The sequence below is a fragment of the Microplitis mediator genome, chromosome 4 (assembly GCF_029852145.1).
Source record: "Microplitis mediator isolate UGA2020A chromosome 4, iyMicMedi2.1, whole genome shotgun sequence".
Classification (NCBI taxonomy): Eukaryota; Metazoa; Arthropoda; class Insecta; order Hymenoptera; family Braconidae; genus Microplitis; species Microplitis mediator.
This window is the reverse complement of record NC_079972.1, coordinates 9,818,086-9,839,047: the sequence shown is the minus strand read 5'-3', so window position 1 is coordinate 9,839,047 and position 20,962 is coordinate 9,818,086. Positions and strand designations below refer to the sequence as shown.

Below are 20,962 nucleotides of genomic sequence, written 5' to 3'. Positions count from 1 at the left end.
ATGCCCATTGTTCTCCATATTTAAATAAAAAATTTTTAAGCTGCCCGTTTTACCCCATAAATAAAATTAAAAATCAGTCAATTTGCCTCAGATTTAAATTAAAATGAAAACTTCAAAATTTTTATCCGATCTATTTTAACCACTTACAAATAATACTTATTAAAAAATTATTAATTGTCCATCTTACCCCAAGTAAAATTTGAAATTATTTACTTTGTTCACACTCAGTAATAATAGAAAAAATTTAAATATACATACAAAATAAAAATTCATAGTTTTTATTTATCACATATTTTATTTAAAATAATTTCACTAATAACACATTTGTCAATTAAATATAATTATTTACACATAGTAATTTTTTTTTTTGTTTTTTTTGTTGTTTACGGATAATAATTTTTAAGAGGAAATAAAAGTTTATCGTCATGATTATTATTGACCTTAGTATTATCATTAATAAAATTATTCTGTCTTTTTACCTTGAAAGTAAAAGAATGTTCAATGTGTTCTACATCAATTTTCGTTACACGAACAGAATGTGTTGTCGCCGATGTGTAGTTACCGTAAAAAAAAATAACTTTTTCAATTAAAAGTAAAATTATTGCGAAAGTTAAGCCACCTGTAAAAACTACCAAAATAGGCGCAACACCTCGTATTGTTACTGCATCATACGCGTTTACTTTAGGATTTCTTTTAATAAAATATTTACGTATAAATCTGTTGAGTATACCTTTGTCTCTAAATCGATGAATTCTGAAACGTTAATTTTATTATTTTTAGTAGAAACTTCAAATAAACTGTAAAAAATTTTTGAAATGAATGCGGAGCAGATGACTGTATATTTATTTAATCTCCTCGGAGTAAAATTCACTCCTACAGGGACTATATTTTAATATTAAAACACCGAAGCAGATTTAAATAAAGTGCAGATTACTCCGAATCCACTCCCGATTTTTTACAGTGTATATATTTAAATGTTTATATAATTAACTGATGATTGAATATTCCAGTGTAAGGACTGTGATGAGGTAGTATCATAGCCAGACTATCGTATCTTCCTGTTTCAATGTACGTGATCTCACATGGAAAAGTATCATTCATTGACATTCTCATAGCGTCACTTGCATAGAATGCAGCTTTTTGTATACATACCTATTTTACATATTTTTAAAACAATTTTTATTACTAAAATATAAATAATTTTAAAAATATCAAACAAAGTGGTCACCCCAAAATTTTTAGCAAATTTATTTCCCAAATTTTCGAGCAACAAATCGACTGAAAAAATATCTCCCAAGCGAACTTCCAAACTCATGTCAATTTGATCTTTGAGTTGATTATTTTTGGAACTTTGAAAAATTAAAACAACAATTTTTAATCTCTAGAACTCGTCGGCTGCCCAATTTCAAAACACAGTTACTGACAAAAATATAATTTTTGAAATATTAATGGAATCATGTTCACAAGACTCTACTATAGTTCTATAGAACTAAAAATACTAACAAATAAATTTTGAAAAATTTATCCCTTACTGTGTTTTGAAATTGGTCGGCCGTCATTCTTGAAGAATTTTCGTAAAGTTGAAAAATGTTCATAATTAGTCCGTCTTTTTATTTTCAATATTCTTCAAACCAGCAAAATCTTCGTAGAATAAATTTTATTTAAAAAATTCCCAAACGTGCCTAAAAATTATTCAGCTAAAAATTTTTTTTACTCTTTAATGTTTACAAAGTTCTAAAAATGATCAACTTAAAGTTCATAATTGTAAAAAATCGGGAAATTCGCTGTTATGAACCTTTTTCAACCACATTTAGAACGAATTTATTTTTAAATATATTTTTTTTTGTAGCCTTGAGTTTCCTCTTTAAAATGAATTAAGGCCAATTCTTGTAACTATGATAGTTTTCGAGATATTCAAAAAATAAACTTGAAAGATTCGAAAAATGATAAGTTTTTGAGTTTTGCATAACTTTTGATTTACAAATTTTTTTCCGTTGGTAAAACTTCATTATAGTATAAAAAAAAACTTCTGATCAAATTTCATCCAAATCGAGAGGGGTCGATTCCAACTATCGGTCGATGTTGGAAAAAAAATTTTTTGGCTTTGTGTGACCATTTTGCCCGAGCTTATTCTCATAAAATTAATTAACTATACCTGAAAAAATCCTTCATAGACAGAAGGTGGTAATCGTTCTTCAGTTTCCATTAATTTTTTTAAATCTTTTGTTATTGGGTCACTTGAATACTAAAAAAAAAAATCAAACGAACATATTTTACTATATTATTTAAATGAAATTATCAAAATTAATAATCTTACAGAAAATAAATCATAATCCGCACTATCTTTTAGTACAAGAAATTTATAAGTTCCATCTGCAATAAACTCATCTAAAGAATTAAAGGGCATGTTATCAGTAGATACTGTCAGAAAGCTTATAAGTGCGGCTGAATAAGCAGCTGATATGACCAATGCCGAAATAAACATTGAAAAATAAGCTATTCTCAATGATGTCCGTGTCGGAAATTCTATACCGCGATAATTCACACCGTTAGTATCATAAAAAATAATGATAATATATATAGATATTCGTTATCAATACCTGACAATCCCTGTTGACAAAAGATACCCCAAACATTGAGATAATTTTCTAAAACAATATTGGTAATATATTTATTTTTCTGTTGTATCTTCATAAATGTTAACAGTATCGGAGTCAACATAAGTAATATCATTATTATCATCCAGATATGATCGCTAAATGCCTTTAAAATATTTATAATTGCATAAAAAATATACATTATTAAATAAATTATTAGTTTAGAACAAAACCTCGAAATAAGAAGACCACTGTAATGAAGCACTTGGTTCTTTGAAGTATAAACGACATGGCGATAATGTCAAAGGCAATGTAAAGTCTAATATTTCACGTCTATGTCTTGTCATTGTTACTTCACCGACACCTAAATCAGCTTCATGACGCCACAATGTTCCCACCATACCTGTCCATACTTTATCTTCATCATTCCATGTACCAAAAATATTTTGACTCATCATTTGTGGTATAATATGTAATGTTGTTGTTAACTCCTCAAGTATATCGCCCATAAATCCGCCCATTTTCAAATTATTGTAGTGAAAAAAAACTGAATTCTTTAAAATATTATTTATTAGTTTAAATAATAATAATAGTATTATTAGTTATTGATTGGTAATAGATATTTTCAAGGATGTCTTTAATATTTCAAGTCAATTCAGTCGTAATTTTTTAGTGATGACACAATTAATCATATTAAATATATTTGGCTTAATATTAGTTTGGGAAATGTATCATTTCTGTCATAATTTACATAAAAATTTTAATTACAATTTTATGTAAATGGTGATAGAAATGATATACTTAAATAACTCGGTCAAAAAATATTTTATCTTTCAAATTATCGTAGAAAAAAATCATGTATTAAATGACTTAAAATTATTCAAACGACCTCAAATAAAAAAAATATAATAATAATAATATTAATAACTTTTATAATAAAGGGATAGCGGCTTTCCTGATCAATTTAATTGACTTCATTTATTTAAATTTTTGAATAACGTTATGTTAAGCGAAGTTAGCATCTTCATTATTATACCGTAAAAAATCGGGAGTAAACTCGGTGATTATGGATTTTGTTTAAATCCGAATTCTCTCCGATACCCGGAGTTCGGGAGTTTAGAAAAAAATCACTCTGCATACAAAGTAAAGGGGGAGTTTGTTTTTTTCCAGCGGAGTGATTTTGGAGTGATCTGGATTTTATTTAAATCCACATTCACTCTTTTGAGTTTTAGTATTAAAATAAACCTCCCTTCGGAGTAAATTTCACTTCAAGGAAATGAAATAAAATACAGTCAACCGTTTCTCATTCACTCCATATTTAATCCACGTTTACTCCGCGAATTTTGTGAGTGTACAACATAATTAACATACAAATATTGTGATGTCAATTATAGTGTCAATATAAAAATTAAAAAAACAAAACAAAATTTATATTGACACTATAATTGACATCACAATATTCATAAGGCCATTCTCAAATAGTGCCCCCCCCCACTTTTTAAAAATATTCGATGACTTTAAATTGTAATGACTGTATTAAAATTTTGATAATTAATTAAAAAAAAAGTTTAAGCATCAATTGAAAAAAGGGCAACGCAGTTACAATTTCGCCGAGACATAACTTTAAAAAAAAATCATTTACAGTTGATATCAATTAGGAGTTAAACAAAATTTGTTAAATAAATTTTAGTAAAATCTTTATGTCAATATTATAATTTGGAATGTCAAATTTTTTAAGCTAAAATTTATTTAATAAATTTCATTTAATTCCTTATTGATTTCAACTGTGAATAATTTTTTTAAAAATCTATACTTCGGCGAAATTGTAACTGCGTTGTCCTTTTTCTAATTAATGCTCCAATTTTTTTTTAATTAATTAATAAAATTTTAATACTGTTATGACAGTTCGAAGTCATTGAATATTTTAAAAAGTGGGGGGCTCTGTCGGAGAATGCTTATAAGTTAATTTTGTTGTGATCTTATATTTTCTATTTACATCTTATGATTATTATATTGATTATATAGAAGGGTCTAAAGATGTTATCTTCACTTAACGAAATGTTACCCTAAAATTTAAATAAAGAAGTCAATTAAGTTGATCAAGAAAACCGTTATCTCTTTTATTATAAAAACTATCCAACTCTAATCGTTTCGTAGTCATAATGAAATAATAATAGTAATAATAATAATAATAATAATAATAATAATAATAATAATAATAATAATAATAATAATAATAATAATAATAATAATTACAGTAACATATGCAATACGAAGTGGCGCATCAACAGAGCTACGAATGGCATACAATGAATCATTACTAATACGTTGTAATCCTGTTTCATATGTCCAATTAGCATAATGTCCTCTTGAAAAATTATACCCATCATTCGACCACCATTCATATAGATATTCCGGATTACAACAACACCAAACGATCATCTCAGAGTTGAAGGTCAACGATAAATTATTATTTTGTATATTTTGACAGTAATCACATGTTGAATCACTCATTGATGATCCGGTGAATATTAATAACCAAATAGGATAATTCATATCAATTGTTTTTGACAGTTCTTCGAACATTATAACATCTCGTATTTCATCAATAATATATACTACCAGTGGACGTATTATACGTGTTTGATAAAACTCTATTTTTCTTTTCAATTCATCAAATTCTATAACTGCTGATAGTATTCCTTCGTTCGATAAATTTTTTACCATGTTACACGCAAATGTTGACCATTCAAAAGCTATTTATTTTATTAATCATCATCAATAAATAATTTTTTATTTTTGAAAATAAATTACATCAATTTTTTATATTGAAAAATTTTTAAAACAAATAAATTAAATTATTAATAAATTTCTTAATTACAAACAGACTTATTTTGAAAATATAAAATAATTGCTATGTACTTAAGGGAGGAATGGGGTCTGAGATACAAAAAATAGATCATATTTTTGTGATTTTTTTTTCAGCTTACCTTCGTTATTAAAATTCTCAAAATTTGTGACATTATTAAGGATCATTCCAAGAATATTCTGCTAAATTTTCATAAAAAAATATTGAAAAATAAGCTAGTGGTAATGGGGAGAGACGAGTCATAAAAAAGTCTTCATGCCGTAGGCAGAATAACTCATGGCTGCCTCATCTGAAATCAAAAAACCAAAAAGATTTCTTTTCTACATAAGTTTATCTTGGATTTAAACGAAGGAATAAACAAAATATACATTTTTGAATTTTTGACACAGGTGCAATCAAAAAACTCTGACTTTTGCCAAAAATTCTTCATTTTGTTTAATTAAAAAATAAGTAGTTATTGAAAAAAAAAAAATCCTTCGTTCAGATCTAAGATAAACTCATGTACTAAAATTTTTTTTTTGGTTTTTGGATTTCAGATGACAGTCATGAGTTATCCTGCCTACGGCATAAAGATTTTTTTTTTAGGTGACTCGTCTCTCCCCACTACCACTGGCTCATTTTTCAATATTTTTTTTTGAAAATTTAGCAGAATATTCTTGGAATGATGCTTAACAATGTCACAAATTTTGAGAATTTTAATAACGAAGGTACTCTGAAAAAAAAAAATCACAAAAATCTGCTCTTTTTTGTGTATCTCAGACCCCTTTCCCCTTAATTAAAAAATTTAAATATTTTCAAAAATAGATAAACGTAAAACCAAAAATTAAATTCCAAAAGTATAAGATAAAAAAAAATGAATACTTACATGAATAATTTTTTGATGACGTAAATAATATACCGGATGTTTGGTACTCATTATTAAGATTTAATACAAGTGGTCGGTAATCTAATGAACAGCGTTGTGCGCTTGACAAAATTACACTAGTAATTACTATAATAATTATTTCTCGGTAGTCCAGTGATAAAAAATTCATATTTTATATCTTTATATTTTATTTACAGTAATAAATAAAATAATTTATCAGTAACTGGATAAAAATAGTAAATAAAATAAAATATAAACCTTTTGTCTACCATAAAACCTTACGTGAGATAAATTAAAATTTATACTACGTAATAGTGACATAAGTTTGCGCATGTTTTAACCGTTTGCATGCATCTATTCCATTTATTATTATAGATTGATAATGAGGTTGACAAGCGATGATTACCGATAAAAAACATTCACTAGGTCGAACATTTTACTCCTATCCCGGTCTGTATATTTATAAATAATCATAAAACATAAATCAATTATATGTGTAATTTTGTTTATCTGTAGGCAAAAAAAAAAAAAGTTTGTGTTGAATTAATGGTAAATGACATGAGACATTTCTCAACACATTGATAAAATATAAAAGTAAAAATAAAAAAAAAGACATACAGTCGATCGTAAATTTATAAACATCCTGTCAGCCCTGTTTCCATCATTAACATTAACGCCTAACACATAACGTTAACGTACATAACAACGTCTTAGTAACGCTCCAATTATCTCACAGATAACATAACATTAAAAACAATATTTTCTTAATATTATTTAGTTTCCCAGGAGTAATAATTGTTTGCCATTTGGCTTACAATTATTTTCAAAATCTCACCATTTTAAATTATATTTTTTTTTTACATTATTATCTTATTCACATCGTTATTTATCTCATTACTCATTACTAATTTAATTACTTTTTTAACAGTAAACAGTAATTAGTAAATATTTACATTAATTATATTTATTTTATGTTACACCTGGAAGTTGTTTATTTTATTCGAACTGAAAAAAAATATGAAATAATATGCAAAGAAGTTTAGTCATCCGTTTATTTAACGCATCGTCATCTTCGTAAAGAACAATCGAGAAAATTCGATAAATTTTATTAAACTTTCTGTTTCATTTGAGGCCATTCTCAGACAGTACTCCCACTTTTTAAAAATTTTCAATGACTCAATTGTAATAAAAGTATCAAAATTTAATTAATTAAAAAAAATTGAAACATTAATTGAAAAAATGTCAATTTCGCTGAGATATAGATTTAAAAAAAATAACAGTTGATATCAATTGGGAGTTAAACAAAACTTGTAAAATTAATTTCAGTAAAATCTTCATGCCAATTTTTTAACTTGAATTTTCAAATTTTGTAGACTAAAATTTATTTAACAAATTTCGTTCAACTCCCAATTATGATCTTGATGTTAACAATGATACTGAAGTTAGCAGACGTCTCATAATTTTTTGATTTTTTTTATGCGATAAACCATAAAAAAAAAAATATTTGAAAAAATTGCATCTGTAGTTTTTAAAATTTTCTGCATGTGCATATTTTTATTTTATTTTTTTGCAATTGATTTGTTGAAAAACAAAAAAATTCAAAATTATTAAATGTCTGCTAAATTCAGGATCATAGTTAACAGACAATTGATAATTTTCGGATTTTTATTTTTAACAAATCAATTAAAAAAAAAATTTTTTGAAAAATTGCACATGTGTAAAATTAAAAAAATTAAATTAAAAAATTAAAGGTGCAATTTTTTGAAATACTCTTTTACTTATAATTTTTCCTTTTGAAAAAAAAAACAAAAAATTATTAGATGTCGGCTAACTTCGGTATCATCTCCCAATTGATATATAATCCTGAACCTAGCAGACAATTATCAACTTTTGAATTTTTTTTTACCAATTTAATTTTAAAAAAATAAAAAAATAAAAATATGCACAGGTAGAAAATTAAATAATCTACAGGTGCAATTTTTTAAAATATTTTTTCTCCACAAGTTATCGTTTTAAAATAAAATTCAAAAATTATTAGACGTCGGCTAATTTCAATATCATATTGATATCAACTGTAAGTAATTTTTTTTAAATTCTATATCTCGATGAAATTATTTCTACATTGTCCTTTTTTCAATTAAAGTTTCAATTTTTTAAAAATTAATTAATTAAATTTTGATACGGTCATAATTGAAAGTCATTAAAAATTTTTAAAAAGTCGGGGATACTGCCTGAGAATGGCCTTAAAATATATACGTTTTTTTATTTATATAATTAATTTAACAATGTAAATATACATTAAATATTTATTACACTAATAATTATATTAAAATTAATATAATTAATTAATTATATACTTTTTAATTATTAGTTGTCTCAGATTTCTTTCAACCATTTAAAAAAAAATTTTCTATTTGTATTTATAAAAAAATATAGTAATTAGACTACAGAGTTTAGATAAAATTAACTAAATTACTAAGTATGACGCAATGTCAGTTATATCTATATATATATTTATATATATAAAATAATTATCGTACTCTCTAGAATGAACTCGAGCATATCAACTACTTTTTCTTCTATCGCTCATAATCATTGACTTTTATGATTCACGATGATCGGCACATTAATAAAGAAAATATATATACATATATATGACTGTAGAACATTAGCGAACATTTAATTGGTCAGTCGTGACATCACAACGCGAAAGTCGTGGACGATTGGTAAACGTACACGTGATAAATCATTCAAATTTGGCGTCTCATTCAAACATGGCGGTCTTTTTACAACCAACTCTCAGTTATTTCATCATCTCATTAAATCATTAAAATAATATGACTTTTTTCAAATTACTGTCAAAAATAATTTTAAATAATTACCGCCAACTTATGAACCATAATCACTTTAAATTTCTATTTAAAAAGACTTTTAATTATTTAAATCTGCAATATAGTCTTCAGATTCTAGCAGATGGCGCTTCAAATTTGACAGCGCAACTTTTTTGTTTTTAAATTCAAAAAAAAACAAGAGTTTTTATTAATTAACTGTTACTTTAAAAGAGTAATTTAATAATAATAAATTTATTTATCCAGCTGTCAAATTTTAGTAACCATTTAAATTTACTCCTTTATTACTTTCAAACCAGTATTTATGTTTACAAAGATGGCGTCCCGCACAAATATACAAGTCAGCATGTATATTATTGTTATTTTTCCCCTTCTATATTGATCTGAGCTCATATATAAAAACAGCTGATATCTATCCGGGGATATCAGTTTACAGAAAACTATTTATAAGTGCGTTACTCCATTGCTGCGCAATTGACATTTAACTTTCACCAAGTAAAATAATTATTAAATTTTGAATATTTAAACAAATAAATTTTAAAATGGCAACCGTGAGTTTTAAAGTTTATATGTATCATGAAGCTGATACTGCAAACCAAGAAATACGTCGTTTTGGTATCGATGCAGACGTTGTGACAAATTATCTTTATTTACGTGAAAAATTGCAGAGTATATTTCCTAACATACGGGGAAAACGGTTTGAAATTTACTGGAAAGGTAATTAATTACTAATTACTTATTATTTATTTTATACGATAACTCATTATGATCCTGAAGTTAGCAGACATTTAATAATTTTTTAATTTTCGTTTTTCAACAAATCGATTGCAAAGAAATAAAATAAAAATATGCACATGTAGAAAATTTTAAAAACTACAGGTGCAATTTTTTCAAATATTTTTTTTTTATGGTTTATCGTCTAAAAAAAAATCCAAAAATTATTAGACGTCTGCTAACTTCAGTATCATTAACTGATTACAAATATATAATATGTAAATCTGATGCAACTATTTATATAACGACACAATTGCAGATGCTGATGGTGATGACGTGATAATTTCAAGTGACGAAGAATTGCAGATCGCCTTGAACGAGACAGGACAGGATTCAGTTCGCAAACTTTACGTAAAACTGAGATCTGATTATTCGTTTTCGGAACCAGAAGCTGCTGAGTCATCAAATGTTTTGCATCCTGGAATATCTTGCGATGGATGTAACGGAGTAGTACGGGGTTATCGATTCAAATGCGTCCAATGTCCGGACTATGACCTTTGTTCAAAGTGTCATGCTCAAGGAATTCATGCTGATCACTGCATGTTGCGCATCGTTACTCCGGTTGACTGGAAAGCTCATCATGGAAGACGTCTGTCGCGTCACATGAATAAATTCGTTCGCAAAAACTTTATTCCAGTTGACGAGTGTGAAGAACCAGCGGGAGCTTGTGCTGACGCTGGTAATTCATCTAAGAAATGCCCGAGATCTCAACGACGTCGTCATTGTCCAGTTTCAGATGCAGCATCTGCTGCCGCTTCTGCAGCAGCTGCTGCTGTCGCTACTGATGCCGGTGGTTGGATTGACTCACTTGCGGCTTATCTCAATGATTGGGCAAATATTCCTGCTGACTGTCCCATGAAGAAAAATCCTTTTGAAAAACCTACCGAGGCACAAGAAGCCAACGAGCAGCCTAAAGAACCTAAAGAACAGCAGCAACAAAACCAACCAAAAGGTCCAGACGCTAGAAAAGATCCTCACATTGAACTTTTTAAATTAGTGGGACAGAACTTATCACAATTTTTGGACCCACTTGGTATTGATGTTAATTTTCAAATAAAGACTAATGACACTCCTGCTTCTGCTGCTACTGGAGCTGGAAAAGCTGATGATTCGACTCAAGCTGGATCTTCTGCTAAAAATAATGAGAAACCACGAAGTCCATCACAGACTCCGACAACACCAGCGAATTCAGCGACTCCGTCACGGCCTAAAACACCTGAGCAAGTGGTCGCTGACAAAAGTAGTCCTGGCAAAAGTACTTCCAGCACATCCAGTGACAATGAAAATGAGTTGGATTGGACTGTTATCAAAGAGGTAATTTTCAACATACTAAAACTAAAGTAGGATGTCTGCGGTTTCCGTGGCGCCGTCAAATCACCGCGAATTTTTGTAGAACTCGACGAAATAAATGAGTGAATGTAGCAGACATCAGACAAATTTTTAATTATAAATAAATAGAGTAAATAATTTAAAAAATGATATTTATAAAAAATGCACTTATTAATTACAAAATTTTTCAAGTGCGCATTTTTTTTTTTTAAGTTATTTTATCAATTATTAACTCTATTTATCTATAATTTTAAATTTATCTGATGTCTGCTACATTCATGATACTGAAGTGAGCCGACGTCTAATAATTTTTGGATTTTTTTTTAAACAATAAATTATTTAAAAAAAAGTATTTTAAAAAATTGCACCTATAGATTTTTTTATTTTTTACAAGTGCATTTTTTAATTTTCTTTTTTTTTTTTAATTTACATGCTGAAAAAAAATCCAAAAATTATTAGACGTCGGCTCACTTCAGGATCATAGTTAGCCGAGGTCTAATAATTGTTGGAGTTTATTTTAGACAATAAATTATAAAAAAACAAAAATTGCACCTGTAGTTTTTTAAATTTTCTACATGTGCATTTTTTAATTGTTTTTTTTTTTTATAATTTATTTGTTGAAAAAAAAATCCGAAAATTTTTAATTGTCTGCTAACTTCAGGATCATGCTACATTTACACTCATCGAAATAAAACTGTTTTTCAAATAGCTGTCACTTCTTCAAAAATGGACTAATTCCGACGATTTTTTTTTCAAAATTTTTGTCTTTAAATGAAACTTCCGGAAAAAAATTTTTAAAAATTGGATATTATAATCTATGAAATTTTTTTGAAAAATCGCATTTTTCTTAAAAACTGAGCGAGATATCGAAAAATTTTATTCTTTAACACAAAGTCTTATTTTGTCGAGTCCTAAAAGAATTCACGATTATTTGGCGACGCCACGGAAACAGTAGAATCCCCACTAAAGTAAAAATGTAATTATTAAAATAAATAATTTTATTTAAAACAGGTCACTCCAGAACCTAAAGAACAGGCAAAGCCCTCAGCTCCCCAAGAGTCATCACCGTCATCATCAAAGTCTATTTATCCAGAGCTACCAAAAGTAACTCCAGTTTTCTATCACTCAGACCCGAAAATCCAAAAGGCTGTCGAAGCCATGATCCAGATGGGATTTTCAAACGAAAACGGATGGCTCACTAATCTCTTGGTCACCAAAGAAGGTGACATCGTTCGCGCTCTTGATGCTCTACAACGTCGCTGATTGTACTCATGCACTTTTTACTCATACGTAATATCTATTAAATACGTACATACATAATACGTAATACATACGTAGATGTGACTGATCAAATCGCATTCCCGTTTGTTAAAAGAATTTTACTTGTCACTATGCACATCTTATTGTATCCTTGAATGTAGTAGGCACCAATAAACTATTGAAGCATCACTGGGTCTTAAATTTATTTGATAGACTTTTATTTACTTACAAAGCAATTTTATATTATGAATAATTAATTAAAAAACAGTACAAGTTTAAAAACTAATCACAGCTAACAGTTATTATTTATAATGGAGCTGTATATCTCATAAGTTTATAGGGACTTCTTTGAGTTAATATTTCTAATTCACGTTTTCCACTTTCTGTTAAATTTCTTAACCATAATCTGTTTTTGTAATACTCGATTACGGCATCAAATTCATCTTGTGTGTAAAAGGGAACTTCGATTGGCAAAAATGGATCCAGATGTTCGAAGCCTTCTTTGCCAAGAAGATACCGCGGGTACATTGATGATTCAAATTGATTTTCTTTCTACAATTAAAATTAGATTATTAGTAATTACTAATTATTAATAATAAACTAGGGGTGTGCGAATAGAGTTCATATCGAATCGAATAATTCAAATATCCCCAAGTAGTACAGACACAACTTGAAGATGTCATTTAAAAGGGCAAGACAAATTTTTTTAAATTAATAAGACGGACAGATGTTGGTCTTAGGAGTCAGAAAATTTGTGATTTTTTTTCCATCTTAAAAAATACATTTCAATTATAAATTCATCAGATTTCTTATTTGAAAATTATTTATAATTTAATTTTTTTCGTCACCTGTGTCAATTCTCTTAGGCCGGCCTTTTTTTCGGTGACAAATTTCTGATCGTTTTGTCAACATTTTGGTACCTTACAGACAGATAAAAAAACAGCCTCGAAATTGCTATCTCTTAGATGTCACAAAGCCAAGCATGCACTTGGGTCCAAGTATCTGCTGAAAAGACTTGACACATGACGACAAAAATTAAATTACAAATAATTGTCAAATGTCCATCCAAATGATTTTTTAATTGAAATGACTTCTTTAGGACGGAAAAATGTCATTTGGCAGCCGAAATGGATGAAGATTTCTCGTACTATATTCATTATTAAACCGCTAAAAGTTTTAGCAATAGTTGACACCATTAAAAATTCATAATATAAAGTTTGAATAAATTATTAAAATTTAAGTATCAACTTGAACGATATGTGTGCTAAGTTTTATTTAGATAAAGTCATAGTAGTGTAATTTGAAGCTTATTTTATTAGCTACAAGATGCAATTAACGACATTAACCTCGAAGGTGTCATTCAAAAGATATTGAGAGTTTGAGACAAAAAAAATTTGTCTTGTCCTTTAAAAAGACATCATCTTGACATCTTGAATTTCAAAGTTAGCATGGAATAGTTCGATTCGATTCGATGGGGATAATTCGTTAGTTCAAACTATTCACACACCCCTAGTAATTAATTATTAATTATTAGTGATAATATTTGAGAAATACCTTGACTGCTAATATATCAACTAGTGCGACAATGGCACCATTACACCAGTCATATTTTGTGAAATTTAAAAATGAATGTGTTAATGATACGCGGTTAGCATACAGACGTTTAAATTCCGAATCTTTTATAATAGAGTCCTCAGCAAATAAAGCGTTAAACCCGTCAAGGAGGACAAGTGTTTTGCATATTCCGGCAGTACTTGATAATTTTATTTCATTTAGCACCCCGTCAATTACATCGCAAGCGTATTTACCACGTGCTATTCCAAAATCAATCATGTCCACCAGTGGTGTTCCGGCTGGATTTTGTTCTCGTGGGTTCCATATGTAATCTTTTTGTAGTCTTATCTATTTTATTGAATTAATTGTGATATATTAATGAGTCATCACGTGAAAAAAATCGTTGAGAAAAGGTTGTAAAGGAGGTGACTGTAATTTTCTGCTGATTTATGCGAAATATTTCAGAAATCTAAATCCAGTAGATTTTTTTCTTTTCATTTTGTTTTTTTATTTTCGTTCCGCACAAAACGTTCCTATCTTCAGGTACATCAAGAAGGAAACTATTGACTTAATATTATAATTTAAGAATTTTAAGTTCTTCTGTAGAATGTAAAAAACTAGCGAACGCGGAGTAAATCCGGAGTGTATTATTTATTTAATTCCTTCGGATGGAAATTTATTCCGAAGGGGAAATTTATTTTAATATTAAAACTCCGAAGAGTGACTGCGGATTTAAATAAAATCCAGATCACTCCGCTGGAAAAACAAATTCCCTATTTACTCCGTATGCGGAGTGATTATTTGTAAAAAATCCGAAACTCCGAGTGACGGATGAATTCAGATTTAAATAAAATCCATAATCACTCCGAATTCACTCCAGTCAATCATTGATTTTTCCTTTGAATTTCTAAAAGTTTAAAAAACGTTAAAAAAAAAGTTCATCGTTGTGTCACGTCTTGAAGATTAGAATAGTCAACACTTTTTCAACCTTTTCCAAAGTTTTTCAACAATTTTTTTTTACGGGATACTTTAGATAATTTGCTATTTATAATCATAATTAATTTGACAATTATTACAGATGTTTTATCATTCAATCTTAAATTTAAAATATAATTAATTTTTTTATACCGAATTATGTCAAAAAAATAAAGAACGAATATCGTGATTTTTTATATTTTTTTTTAAATTTGTTTTTAAACAAGAATATGTTTGAATTGTATATTTTCATCAGACTAGAATTTTGCAGAAAATTCCTTTTCGTTCATTATTCAAAATACATGTCTCGTTACCTCGATTCTAATCAATTAAAAGCTATTGATTATCTTCATATTGAAATTATAATTAGAAAAAAACACTTACATCAAGCTGTGCTAATAAAGGACCATTTTGATGCTTGAAATGAGCCAGCCAGAAAGCTCCAACAATTGGTAAATTAAATAATCCTTCAACACGTTCCGAAGGAGCTGATTCTGAACGTCGTCTGAACCAATCTGGAACTGATTATCAATAATAATTAATATTGTTTTTTAAATAATTAACAATGACGATAATAATAATACTCATAGATATTTACTCCAAGGTACGTGGACTATAAGATGCTTCATGTTAAATCCATAGTGCATTAAATGCATCAATGTCAATGTTTTACCAGATCCTAAGGGTCCATCTAATCGTCACCAATAATTTATTATTTATTAAGAATCAATAGCTGGAATAATAAAATGAGGAGATGACCAAAGATAGTTAATAGTCATATTTTGAACGTCTAGTTGATAAACCAGAGCTTCAAAAGATTGCAAATTTATTTTCTCATAAATTTTTATTATTTTTGTTGAAAAAAAAAATAAATTGCAAGACTTAAGGTTTCAAATTTACGCTGGGTACTGACAATTTCAGAATTGAATGCTGTATAGATGACACAGTAATTATTAATGTAGCAGTAAAATAAAAGGGACATGTTCAGAAATTCACTCTGGAAGCAAAAGATGTAACTTCTAAGTTCATAAATATTGTCTGGTTGAACCAGAGGAACAATTCGACATTACCATAATGCGTTCATAAACTCTACAGAGGAGATGAATGCAGTATCTGGGACGTGTTCAGAAATAGATTTTGGAGATTGAAAAATACTTACCCAGAAGGTTAGTACTTGGAAAGTCACGTGGTTTAATTCAAACCAGAGGAACAGAAGAATACCTGATGCCACGTTTACCTTCATCGCAAAGTTTATGAAGGATTTATGGTAATGTCGAATCTCTCCTCTGGTTTGACCAGAGGATATTTGTAAACGCACGAGTTGCATATTTCTCTTCTAGTGTATTTCTGAACACGCCCCTAGGAATGAAAAAATTCCAGGGACGTTCAAAAATTCACTCTGGAAGAGAAATATGCAACTCGTGCGTCCACAAATATCCTCTGGTCAAACTAAAGGAAAGATTCGACACTACCATAAAGCCTTCATAAACTCTGCGATGGAGGTAAATGCGGTATGAGGTATTGCTTCGTTGCTCTAGTCTTCATTAAATCACGTAACTGTCCACTCACTCACCATCTGGATAAATATTTATCAATCTTCAGAGTATTTTTTGAACACGTCTTAGAAGTTGCATCTTTCTCTTCCAGAGTGAATTTATGATGTACCTGAAGATCGGAACGTTTTTCGCGCAACGAAAATGAAAAAAATTTATGAGTGTGAATGTAGCAGACATCAGACAAATTTTAAACTATAAATCTATGGTGTAAATAATCAAAAAAATAATATTTATAAAAAATTCACTTATTAACTTTAAAATTTTTTAAACGCGCATTTTTTTCAAACTTAATTTTATTAATTATTAATAATTTTAAATTTGTCTGATGTCTGCTACATTGACACTCATAAAAATTTATGTAATTTGACTGATTGGGGTGAAGGCTGGCTTAAAATTTTCGGCTGACATACCAGCATCTATATGCAAAACATTTCAGAAATCTAGTCATCCCGTAGATCTTTTACTTTCCAATTTTCGTTTTTTCGTAGCACGAAAAACGTTCCGATCTTCAGGTACAGAATTTATGAACCTGTCCCTGGTATTCTTTCGTTCCTCTAGAATTAATTAAACCCCACGACTCCATTTTCTAACCATGGGGATAAATGCCCAAGTATTTTGAATAAAAGAAAATAGTAAATTATTTAAAGGATACAAATTACATATCTATTGACAGGTCTTGTGTAATCTGTCTGCTGGAGATAAGAAATCAGTTCAATAGCCGGCTCGCGTACTAATATACATGTCTCCGCAAATGTTTTGCAGTGGTCGTTAAATCGTCTCGGTACTCCAGTGAAAGGAAAAATGCGGTTTTTGACATTTACTGGTACTGTATAAAAACGATTCAAGTGATCACGATTGTGTTTTGCTGGATCACTTTCAATGGTGCGAAAAGTCTGAATCGGCTCCTCCGGTTGGACTTGAATTCTCTCCGTCACAGTTGATTGATTTCGGACATTATTTGACACTCGTCTCAATAATCCTATCAATATTAATCAATCAATCAATTAATTAATTAATTAATCAAGAATCAAGTAATTAATGTTATGTTTAATCATATCAACAGATTTATGTTCATACGAAAAATCAATTCATATAAATTAAAAAATAAATTATACTGTTAATTAATTAATTAATAATTAACTTTACTTACTTGTAGGAATCATTGTTGATATTTTTAATTGTTTATTGTTTTTTTTTTAGACGATTGATAAATTTATTAAAAAATAGGTTATATACTAATGCGCCGTTAACTGTTTTGACTTTATCACGTGTGTAGAGGGGATTCCAGTTTATGACGTCATCGGGCTTATTTACCCGCCAACTATTACATTTATTTGAAATTTATTTTTATTGCCACGTATTTTAAAATAATTATTTAGCTTTTTTTATAAATAATTAGATATAAAATACAATAAATAATTATTCATCTTGATTACATCCAGAATATGTAAATATCTAAAATTTATCACGGGTATTTCGGACAAATTAATTGATTAATTAATCAAACATTAATTGTTTTGATAATAAAATTATTTTTATTAGACTGAGAGTTTGTTTTATTTATAAATTTATTAATTAATAAAAAAAAATGATTTATTATTTATTTTAGATAGAGCTTCCCGTGTAAAAAAAAATTTTATTGATAATGAATTTAAATCTAAATTTCATCACGAAACTCAGATCGTGACACAAATATGACTTTCATCATGAATTTGTATCAACAATTTTAATCACGACAAAATTATGACTCAGTCAAATTTTTACCCAAGTGATCCGAAGTTCATTCACTAAATTAATTTTACAATCGAAACTGATTTACGATAATCGAGTACTTGACAGAAGAAATTTATTGGTAATTTCTGAGTCGATAAATTTGACAAAAGGTTTAATTCAGTCAAGTTTCTATCAAAGTCATCCCAAGTCCAATTCAAAGACATAATAATAAATTTTTAGAAGTGATACGGATTTACTAGACGAAAAATTGTAGGAGCAAATTCATGATGAAAGTCATATTTGTGTCACGATCTGAGTTTCGTTATGAAATTCAGATCGAAATTCTTCAGGAACAAAAATTTTTTTTACACGGGTTAATAATTACAAATAAACCGCTACAAGTTGTAAAATGAGCGAATATACAAAAGGATCTGGTTTAGGTGTGATGGAATTTTAACAACTAAAAATTACACCAAAATTAATAAAAAATAGTTTAGATATTTATTTACACTTTATACACTTGAATATTGTGAGAATTAATATTAGATAGCGAATGCGACAAGATAGATACGCGATAGCGAATGCAACGATATTCAATTCATGTATCAAATCGACACGTGGTCGGTAGCGGTTCAACACGCGGTAATTAATTTATAATTAATTGCACGCGAGCAACAATTCAATATATACTCAATAATTAGTAGCCTTGATATACTAGCTAATTATTGAGAATATTAAGCTCGTGACTGAACACAAGTGTCTGCCTCAAAAAATGATAACGAAGTAATTTAAAAATTCTTCTTTCAAGAAAATTATTCTTCAACTTAAATATCAAATTAATTGTGTTCTAATTTTTATTGATTAATTACTAAAGAAAATATTGTTTTTACAAAAAACTTTTTAATTAATTATATTATGTGAAATAACTCTACACGGAGTGATCGGTCTAATAGTGAATGAACACGGCCAGTAAATGAACACATTTCAATTTTTTTTACATCATTCGGAATTTAATTATAATTACACACACAGAAAAAAAGGATTTATTGGGGTAAGAAATATTTTGTATTATAAATTAAAGATACAAATTTTCTTAGGACTATTTTTTTAGGACTTCTCGCCTTGAGAAAATTTTCGCTTTAAATTTATAATGCAAAAAATTTCTGGGGGCAAGTAAAAATTTTCTTGAAGCGAGTAAAATTTTTTTGCGACAAAAAATCCTTTTTTACTTTATAAAGAAAATATTTGATTGCTGTTTGATTGACAACTTTCAGAACATCAATTCCAATTTTGTTGCCGTCTTCCCATACGAAAATAATATAGACAATAATAAGTTTCAATTCTCGAAGGGTCGCAGTGGCTAAGTTGGTAAAGCGTCGAGACCTAATGAATTCTATGATTATTCCCTTCCATCATAGCATTCTTAGCAATAGTAAATATTCTATTTAATTGTTTTAAAATATTAATTTATTTAATGCCGTAAGATGGACGGTGGTGTTTGAATTTGATATTTGCTACTTGCTACTTGCTACTTGCTACTTGCTACTTGCTATTTGCTACTTGCTACTTGCTACTTGCTACTTTGCTACTTGCTACTTAGTAGCTTTTCCAAAATTTCGATATCGGAAAATAATCATAGAAATGGTCAACTCGAAGATCCCTGGTTCGAATCCAGGCTGCGACAATTTTTTTTTTTTTTTTTTTTTTTATTTCAAATAAATTTTTCAATCACTCATGTATTTGTTTATCTATATTGACTAAATTTTACTAAATATGAATATACAAATACTTGAAGTGATCGAGTACTAGCTTCCTGATCGGGTCCTAAGTCTTTTACCTCAAGTCAACCCGAAAAATTTTAATTATAAAAATGTTGGAAAATTCAAAATTGCACACCTCAATCGCTCATTTTATTTTTAATTGTTACTTTTATTTATTTATTTTTTTTTTTTATTATGAATTTTTATTCATGTGCTGCTGCCAGTAGTTGATGGGGAGAAAAAAAGAAAAAAAAATTTACTTTTGTAATAATAACAATAGTAAAAATAAAAATGACAGCTAAATTTTTCGTGAAAAATCAGTTTTACGATTTAAAATAATTACAATAATTAATTAATGGAATAATTTATCGACTTAATATTGGGTCGAAATTATTCTTTAATAAATTGTCTTTGTGTTGGTATAAAATTTCACCCATTTTAGTGTAATCGACAAAGTTTAGAGATAATTTAATGTGAGTGAATGAGTCAAAAAATTTAGAGCGATCATTTTCGCGCTTGAGGTGAGTAAAATATATATCCAGCATACATGTGACAATACCGAAGATATAAGCCGGATATATACTATTACCGGGATATATATTTTTTCGTGCGGGTTCTACATTTAAATATTTAAAAATACGACCGTTCATTCATTGGTCAAGCGATCAATTACTGGCTGAGTCATCCAGTATTCCAATAATTAATATTTTATCGCAGTGTAATATCACACATTTGCCATATATATTTAAATATATTATTTACAATATACTTATTGCTCATACGGGACTGAAAAATAAGCGCATCACTTTCAAACACACACTAATTACTACTATCTAATAAAAATTGTCAGCTAACTTTTAA

The 20,962-nt window shown here is 28.3% G+C and overlaps 3 protein-coding genes across 3 annotated transcripts; 1 reads left to right on the top strand and 2 right to left on the bottom strand.

The window, feature by feature from the left end:
- Positions 1 to 289: 289 nt before the first annotated feature.
- On the bottom strand, positions 290 to 7,727 carry LOC130667136 (glutamate receptor ionotropic, kainate 2-like). The gene is made up of 9 exons (XM_057468624.1): positions 6,950 to 7,727; positions 6,332 to 6,841; positions 4,854 to 5,353; positions 2,831 to 3,151; positions 2,601 to 2,763; positions 2,318 to 2,526; positions 2,156 to 2,245; positions 992 to 1,152; positions 290 to 753 (listed from the first exon to the last, which is right to left on the bottom strand). The coding sequence occupies exons 2-9, from the start codon at positions 6,498 to 6,500 to the stop codon at positions 384 to 386; spliced, it is 1,983 nt and encodes a 660-aa protein (XP_057324607.1). The 5' UTR covers positions 6,501 to 6,841; positions 6,950 to 7,727; the 3' UTR covers positions 290 to 383.
- Positions 7,728 to 9,592: 1,865 nt separating this feature from the next.
- Positions 9,593 to 12,732, top strand: LOC130667137 (sequestosome-1). The gene is made up of 3 exons (XM_057468625.1): positions 9,593 to 9,897; positions 10,214 to 11,268; positions 12,295 to 12,732. Exons 1-3 carry the CDS (start codon positions 9,723 to 9,725, stop codon positions 12,544 to 12,546), a joined length of 1,482 nt encoding a protein of 493 aa, XP_057324608.1. The 5' UTR covers positions 9,593 to 9,722; the 3' UTR covers positions 12,547 to 12,732.
- Positions 12,733 to 12,752: 20 nt separating this feature from the next.
- Positions 12,753 to 17,935, bottom strand: LOC130667138 (28S ribosomal protein S29, mitochondrial). The gene is made up of 6 exons (XM_057468627.1): positions 17,779 to 17,935; positions 17,281 to 17,607; positions 15,671 to 15,763; positions 15,457 to 15,593; positions 14,098 to 14,445; positions 12,753 to 13,095 (listed from the first exon to the last, which is right to left on the bottom strand). Exons 1-6 carry the CDS (start codon positions 17,789 to 17,791, stop codon positions 12,850 to 12,852), a joined length of 1,164 nt encoding a protein of 387 aa, XP_057324610.1. The 5' UTR covers positions 17,792 to 17,935; the 3' UTR covers positions 12,753 to 12,849.
- Positions 17,936 to 20,962: the final 3,027 nt, after the last annotated feature.

Bases quoted from the DNA above. Each gene is read 5' to 3' on its own strand.
- LOC130667136 (XM_057468624.1), bottom strand. From the start codon at position 6,500: ATGAATTTTTTATCACTGGACTACCGAGAAATAATTATTATAGTAATT. The intron at 3,152-4,853 runs GTAATTATTATT...AATATTTTAAAG, and splicing joins TTCGTATTGCATATGTTACT to AATTCAGTTTTTTTTCACTA. The intron at 754-991 runs GTTAATTATATA...TTAACGTTTCAG, and splicing joins ACTGGAATATTCAATCATCA to AATTCATCGATTTAGAGACA.
- LOC130667137 (XM_057468625.1), top strand. From the start codon at position 9,723: ATGGCAACCGTGAGTTTTAAAGTTTATATGTATCATGAAGCTGATACT. The intron at 9,898-10,213 runs GTAATTAATTAC...ACACAATTGCAG, and splicing joins GTTTGAAATTTACTGGAAAG to ATGCTGATGGTGATGACGTG. The intron at 11,269-12,294 runs GTAATTTTCAAC...TATTTAAAACAG, and splicing joins ATTGGACTGTTATCAAAGAG to GTCACTCCAGAACCTAAAGA.
- LOC130667138 (XM_057468627.1), bottom strand. The intron at 15,764-17,280 runs GTATCCTTTAAA...GGTGACGATTAG, and splicing joins TGTCAATAGATATGTAATTT to ATGGACCCTTAGGATCTGGT. The intron at 15,594-15,670 runs GTAAATATCTAT...ATTGATAATCAG, and splicing joins TATAGTCCACGTACCTTGGA to TTCCAGATTGGTTCAGACGA.